General features: G+C 36.6%; 1 protein-coding gene across 3 annotated transcripts in view; it reads left to right on the top strand.

Moving 5' to 3' along the window:
- The first annotated feature begins 2,964 nt into the window (after positions 1-2,964).
- The window catches only part of Dcn (decorin), a 39,176-nt gene continuing 34,106 nt past the window's right edge, over positions 2,965-8,034 (top strand). The window contains exons 1-2 of one of the 3 annotated variants that reach the window (XM_010633346.3): positions 2,965-3,173; positions 6,894-7,131. In XM_010633346.3, coding sequence (XP_010631648.1) covers positions 6,915-7,131 — 217 coding nt within the window. In that variant the 5' untranslated portion in view covers positions 2,965-3,173; positions 6,894-6,914. The other 2 variants (XM_010633347.3, XM_010633348.3) reach the window with 2 other exon arrangements.

The raw sequence follows: 8,034 nt of genomic DNA, 5'->3' as shown, positions 1-8,034 counted from the left end.
CCAGCAGTCAAAGCTTCCCCAGATTCTACCTTAGCCTCCCTTAGCTGAGAAAGAAACCCATCTAGCCTGGTAAGTAGACCGCCAGAGCATCCACTGCGATCCCTAACTTAACTCTGAGGAGTTAGTCGAAGAATATACAAGTCGCATCAGGTCTGTGAAGATAATCACTTGTTTCCAGACCTCTTAGGAAATCAAAGGCGGATAAGGCAGCCTTTCTAAGATCTGGCATTCTTCACATCTTCACATACTGCACAGGTACAATTTTAAGTTGCTTGGGGGAGAGGTGGATCAGGAGTGATTAGCCTTGAAATGAACTTTGACAACATGTGGAATACAGTTGCCCTGTTTGCTAGTGGGTTGTCCATAGAAAACACCACTTAGGTGGTTTTAGCAGCAGATATGGTACATGCTCTGAACTGGAATATTTCTCATAACCATACTGCAGCCACAGTTTAAGGGAATCTAACCCTCAAAGATTCCAAAGCTGGGATGAGTGCAAGCTACCTTGGCACAGGCACAGATTCTATCCTCAAAATTGTTCCACTTCTGTCTGGGCTAAGAGATGTGGATTCTCAGTACAGTCCTAAGACTTCTTTGGGACTTACCTGCATGTGACTTCGCTGCAGCTTGGTTTCCCCTATGTCCCAATGCATATGTAACTCAATATCTGGTTCAAGATATTCAGATTTTAAGTAACCTGATTTTTAGTAAACTGTTTGGGATTTTTGAAGACAAGTTTCATAAACTAAAAAACAAAACATCATAACAATAAATGGAAATATTCATTTTTCCTGGATAAATAAAAAAAAATTTAAATCCTTATGATGTGGTCAGAGTTCTGAAAATAATCTGCAAAGACAAACTACACAACAGTGTTGATCCCCAATTTTGTATGTATTAAGAGTTAGATGCCATGTCGCAATGCAAACTGCATTAAATGTTAGAAAACCTGGGTATTAGTTTCTGCTTTGGTTCTTACCAGTTCTCTGAACCTAAGTAGGTCATTGTGTTTAAATTTTCCTATGTATAAAACAGAAGCAGAAAATATTATTTCCCTTACCTAACTCAAAAACATCAGAAAACAACAAAGCTTACATGTTTTAACACTGCCTTAAAGGGCCATGCTGTGAATTAAATGCTTCAAGTGTATTACCTCCTTTCATCTTTGCCCTAGCATTAATGAATTAAGTAATAATCGCTTCCCATTTTAAAGATGTGTAAACTAAGGTTCAGAAAGGGTAAGCGAGTTGCCTAAATTCATATAATTAACCACCATAGGAACAAGCCAAGATGTGATCATTAACCAAAGCACTTTTTATAAGATTCAAGTAATCTATAGGCCAGGTACGATGCCTTTTTCCTCTCCTCGTATTGTTTTTCTTCTACTTTTTCTTTAATAGCCTTTTACCTCTTTTTTCTCTTTCTGACTTTTAAAGCAAGACACCACAAAGTTCTATAATTCATTATCATATACTTTAGTAGGTTTGGGTTTTGATAAGGAGGTGAAGGCAATACTCACACTGTTGTTCATATCCAATATTTGACTCTCCTTAACGATTCATGGAGCAGTTCTTGATAATTTATGATTTATTAGGATTAAGTTGAGTGCAAGAACTCTAAATATTTGAATGCGACTTCTTTCTACCTTGGAGTAAGACGTACATGTAAATAAGTCTAATATGAGGAAGAAACAATTGCATGTCTTGAAAAAGATAAATATCGTGCAAGGTGGGCTAAGAAGAGGAGACCAATTAAACCCAGGTGAGAGGATTACAGCCTCCTCATCAACATCCAGAAAAATGGGTGCTGGCCTTTTTTCAAACTATGAGGATAACTGACTATGTGGTTATGAAATATCAAGGAGAGGGAACATGGGGTCAGGTGGTAAAGCCTGGGAAGCTGGCCTTGGGAAGCATGCCGCCCACCTTTGGATATCCCCACTTAAGAATTTAATTCCTCCAAGTCTCATCAAGGCCAAAGCTATTTACTGTGGAAGTGCATACGTAGAAGACTAGGAGGGAAGGGAGGTGGAGGATGGGAGCTGGTGTTGTCTCAGATTTCACAGATGTTGATTGCAGGTTTCCACCTGGTAACAGCCTAGGGGCCAGGGCATAAGGGTGCAAGTCAAAACATAGACACTTAGCACAGAAACAACCAACAGCACCCAGCAAGGGGATTGTAAAAACTCAAAAAAAATCCTTCCAGTGGCTAAAGAACTATTTTTCCTTGTATTCGCACTTTCTTTTTCTCCACTTACTGAAATTTGGGAAGAGCCATAGACTTCAGAGTTCTGAGTTATATAAATGTATAATCTGTGAGAACTAAATTTTTCATATGTGTATTAATTTACATTTACCAGATTCTACTATTTATGTTTTATTTTAAAAACATCAACAAGAGGTGAAAAGAAAGATTTTAAACTATGAGTAATGAAAGTAATAAATAACATACTTTTCATATAAACCCTGGCTTTCTTCCAGCAAACTCTAGAAATGCATTCGAAATCCATACAAAACTCCATAGCATAATACTTCAACTTGCACGAACACTCTGAAACAAGTAAGGATCAGAATGAGGAGTTTCACGTAAGGCTACTCATTTACTTTTACAGAACACATTTGAAACAGCAAAGTAAATTTCATTCTATTTTCCAGACTTCATATCCTGACCGCAAGAAAAATCATCACATCAGAGGGAGAATTAAGTTTATTGTAATAAAACTAGAAGGAGTAGATAGTGGAATGGTGTTGGGGGTGGGGAAACAATCTCTCTAGTTAAAATATTTTAGGAAAAGAATCATCAATAAAACAAATTTCAAGACAAGTTGCTGCACTAAGCTACACAAGCATCTTAGAATCTTAAGCAGATGCAAAAGGAATAAAACAAATGTGGAAGAAAAAGGGCCGATAAAGTTTCTGGCTACAATACAAGAGACATATCATTACCATATGATCTAATGTGGGTGTCAGCCGGATTGTGTTCATTGAGGGAAACCTTATTTTTTAACTGTGCTATGGAGTAGAAGCAGGAGGTTTTCAACCTAGTGACAGTTACAGAGCAGAGTCTACCCCCTCCTTTTTCCACACCTGCAAACTCCTTTGCTTGGGCTGAATATTTAGTGTAATTACATCTCAGCTTTGCGGGGTCCCTGTGGCAAATACCCGGATTAACAGGTATGGTTTTCAATACTTGTCCTGAACTGTACTACAGGCTAATGAAACCTCGGTGAAGTGGAGAGCAAAAGGAGTTATTGGGTGAGAAAAAGAAAAGAACAGAATCCTGCTAGACTTTTAATAATCTTTATGCAGCATTTGAAAAAAATATTCCTTAGAAACAGAAGTAAACTATTTGGTAAATTGATTGAATGTATTGTTTTGGGTCTTTCTCTTCTGCTCTTGCAAAGATGCTTATTAAAAAAACTGTAACCTAACACCATGACTCTCTATTCTTGATGTTTTTATATTTGTGCTAATGAAATGTTTAGCTCTTTATGAAGTGTGAACAGAAAAGTATTCTAAACTAATATACTATTCGTAGTTAGATTGAACGTTTAAGGCTTACTTTCCCTCCTGAATTCTTGTATGCTTTATAAACTTTTAAAACTTCAAAGAAGTGAACTCTGCTGATCAGCTTTAGAGAGCTAATGTATATTTCTATAACCACAGCAATAAATAAACATTATTACCAGGGAGGTGAAAGTAAATACTGAAAATATGTTTTATATTAAAGTTAAAACATATTTCAACAGTTGTATGATTCCTTGAATATAAAGAAGTTTCCCTATCAGTTTTTAAACACAAGTGAAATTTTGTTGTAAGGTACATTCACTATGAAATGAGGTTGTGGGTTAATTTTTGTTCTAACCTTAAAAGAGGCTAACCCGATGACCGCTGCCTAAGTGAGCTCCCAGTCATGTACATGCCTGTGGCTTTTTCTTCCTCTTGCTCCTTTTACCAGGAAAAAAAAAGCCAAAGGCTTTTTATAGAAGCCCTTACTTATGGATAAATGCTGCTGTTATTATTTATATCATTATTGGGGTTTTGAATTCTCTTAGTGCGGGAGGATTTTAATTTGATGCTGCATGTACAGTTTTGCTTATCTCTTGAGGATTAAATTTTAGCTTTGAAAGTCATAGCAAAGGTATAAATGTTGATTTGAACAATACGGTTAATTAAATAGGAAGAAACAGTTTGGGAGCTGGAAAATGATGCTTTTGATAAAACATTGACAAACCATGGCAGCTAGCATTACTGGACTCCATCATTACATACATTTTGAGGATACTTAAAAGAATTTCAATGAAATGTAAAAAGAATATTATCTCAATAACAGTCTCCTTGTTTTATAGAGGGATTTTCTGTTTTCTCCTTATTTCTTTTCTGATTTTTCCAAGGAGGGAAGGAATTGATTGAAAAAATAATAAGTAACAACAGCTCACCCTGCTAGTTTTAAGATGCTGGGTCTTCATGTAACATGACACTAATGTAAAAGAAGTTATTTCATGCAAGAATTCACAGAGAAGTATTTTTCTTTAAGAATTCGGAGTAAAATAATGCATGCACACACAAACAGATACAAGCAAATGTAATATAAAAATAAGTAATTAAAATTGCAAGCTGTTTAACTGTATTCAGCTCCTCTCAAAACTATTGTGCAGAGAGTTTACACCACTCACCCAGAGTACACAAGTAAAAATGATGATACTATTCCTCTGAGCACATCCATATTTGGATTGTTAGTGAAACAACCAGGCATTTTCTACTCTGCAGAAAAGATTATAAAGCAGCATCTGCATTAACTTTTGTTGCTATTTATTAAATCTGCAATTACTTTGCCCCATCTCTCTTGCAAAACTGTAAGGCATTAAATATGCAAGTCTAGCAAACTTGTGGTAGACCATACACATTGCATTTTAATGTGAAACAGATAGAAAGCCTTCCTTTAGGTCACTCCAAGCAAATACTCTGCCAAAACAACAGTCTCCTCTTTATACAAAAAGTAGCTGCAGAGAAATGGGCTCCTAGAGAAAACTTAGCGCTGAACTTAGAAGAACCATGTGAATAACAATTTTTATGATCATTTTTTAAACTCAAGCCATAAGTGTGTATTGTGTATACTGCCTCAAACATACTTCACTACTAAATATAACCTAAGAACAAAGGTATAATTGAAAACAGTTGCTTTTTCTGCAGAGGCAAAAACTTTTAGAAGATGCACTCAGTTTATCCATGACTTTCTTTTCTTTTTTGCTTTGCTACTCTTAGATAATATAACTCAAAACAGTTATTTAATTCTAATTATGAGTGTGCAGCTTTAGTACAGATTCTTCTCCATAGTTGTTCATTTCGAAGTAGAGATGATGCAGTTTGTTTTGGGAACACTTAAAAGACTCTAAATGGGATTGTTAAATATTTCTTCTCAAAAGTGGACTTCCTGTTCTCTATATATCAGCTACAGTACTTTTTATTATTCAGAATCATTCAATTCACATCAGCCAATTTAACAACATAGTGCTTGTTGAATGAATGAATTTCGCAAAGGTGTATTCTTTGGGTCTATTTTGTATTTTACAAATACCTATTAGTAGAGAGCAGATAACATATACATTATAATTATACATTATACTAATAACTTTGCATGTGAATTTACTGACTCACTAAAAGGAACCCAGTCTGAAAAGCTAGCCAATGGATTTACTTTTCCATCTGAGATTTGCTTATAGCAAACCGAGGTTGTCAATTTGATAATCTTCTTACACGAGAAGTTCAGAATCAAAGGAGAAATAATATTGTATTTTAAAAAATGAAACTGGTGGCTTGAAACATATGGAATAAATTTCACTGTTAATAAGTTGATGGTCAATTGAGTCATTTGTGTGTAAAATATTGTGCAAGGGCTGAGCACAGAACAAGGAATAATAAGACACACCCTGAAAGAATACATGGTCTAATAGAGGGGGCGTGGGGCAGACCAAGTATGCAGACAAATTGCAATATAGTGTGATAAATTCTTTAAAAGAGGTAAGAGCAACGTGCTTTGAGAGCACAGAAGAGGCTGAAAGCAGCATCCTGGCTGGATGAGCCAGGGAAAGCAGAAGGAAAATCTATTATCTCATTTAATCTTACCGCTGTTCTCACAAGGTAGGTGTTCTAAAATGGCAAGTGGCTTTGAGGGTCACGGTAGAGGTGAGATCTGGTAGAAGGTGAGAAACGGAGAGAAATGTGGCTAGAGGTATTAGTGGACGTCAAAGCGAGTGGCCTTCCGTACAGCACAGAGCATGTGGACATTGTTGGCGAGCCGTGGGAAATCAACAAAGTGATTTCAATAGAAATGAACAGGATGAAAGCGAACCTTTTAGAAGATCACTCGGGCAGCAGAATGGAAGATGATTTAAAAGGGAGGAAGCATTCAAGGCAGAATTGAGAAGGCTTTTTTAATACTTCAGTGAGTGACAGGAAGGCCTAGTCCATGAGAAATACTAAGATGGGAAATGAGCTTTGCTTCTAGAGATGCTTTTGAAGCAGAAAGCGGGGATGCTTGCCTGTAGATGGAATATTACCTGTGCAAAGTTCATGTTGCATGAGCACTGAAAAATTCAAATTGATTTCCTGTCATCAGAAAAATGTGCATATGATGTGAGCAGAAACGATATCTTCTTCATGTAGGCCCCAAATTCAAAGAGGTTTAAATGATATTTAAATTTCTTTTCATAAGTAAATAGGTGTCAAGTGAGACTACAGTTACCTTGTCGCCTTTCAAATACATCGCTAATGCTCTTTGATTCCTCAAAACCAATACTATGTTGCTCTGTGCTTGCTTTCCAGGGGGTAATGATGTAAGTAATATTTGACTGTACAACGCTACGCCTGCTAAACTTCTCATTGTTTTCCTAGATTCCCAGGTTGTGAAAATATATGTGCTATATCATGAAGGCAACTATCATCTTTTTCCTGCTTGCACAAGTTTCCTGGGCAGGACCATTTCAACAGAAAGGCTTATTTGACTTTATGCTAGAAGATGAGGCTTCTGGGATTGGCCCGGGATATGACATTCCTGAACTGCCCCCCATGGGCCCTGTGTGTCCGTTCCGCTGTCAGTGCCATCTTCGAGTTGTTCAGTGTTCTGACTTGGGTAAGTGGGCAGGTAGGCTCTGTTTGCCTACCTTGTTTGTCTTATTCATGGGACAGGTTAGTGTTTGCATTTTGAATCTCTGCATCTCCAAAGTCGAGGGACAGTGCCACCTAATGAGGAGTAACGGGAGCCGAAGAGCAGAAGGCAGAAAGTGAAGCAGCTTTTACTTTAGGACACATTTTCTTCTTTCTTTACCTTTTTTACAGTCAAGCTGCCACAGGTTTGAAATCTTGGATAAGTCACTTTTTGAAAAATTTTTCTGAGCTTCATGATGCTCCCTTATGAGGAAAAAAAAAAAAGCTTTGAACACAATAATGTCATGTGTTCTATAATTCCAAAATAATGCTTTAACTGTATGTTTTGTTTTCATGAAATCTTAGCTATTAAGAAAATCTAGACAATCCTTTTTCTCTTGACTCCAGAGAAAAGACTTTGAACATTACTAAATTGTGAAGTATGCAGTTATCAGAAGTAAGGTAAATTTCACAACAAAAACTTATCTTTCAAGTACCAAGATACTTCCTTTATCTCTGGGTACTTGTTTCAGCATTACTTTTGGCATTTCATAATCGTGTTGGTTATATTCTTTTAAAAGTGTCAAAGAAAGTGTTCATAACTAAAGTGTAGTGTAAATATTCCATACAATCTTGGACATATATCTTTAGCCCAACACCCTAAAGACAGCCTGATTTATCCTCTTTTAACAAAAATGTGGCCTGGAAACTGAGAGTAACATACTTAAGAGATAAGTCTCTTTGAAGGCCCAGTGGATGGGCCAAAGGGGAATGATCTTAGTTTACATGGCAGCTGATTCACATTCCTTCTTTCTTCTGGCATTTTTTCTTGTTTAAAAGAGAGAGAGAGAGAGAGAGAGAGAGAGAGAGAGAGAGAGAGAGAGAGAGA

Source organism: Fukomys damarensis, unplaced genomic scaffold (genome assembly GCF_012274545.1).
Source record: "Fukomys damarensis isolate Sample0158 unplaced genomic scaffold, DMR_v1.0_HiC HiC_scaffold_15, whole genome shotgun sequence".
Lineage (NCBI taxonomy): Eukaryota > Metazoa > Chordata > Mammalia > Rodentia > Bathyergidae > Fukomys > Fukomys damarensis.
The sequence above is the reverse complement of the archived record's forward strand: the minus strand, read 5'-3'. Positions and strand labels throughout refer to the sequence as shown.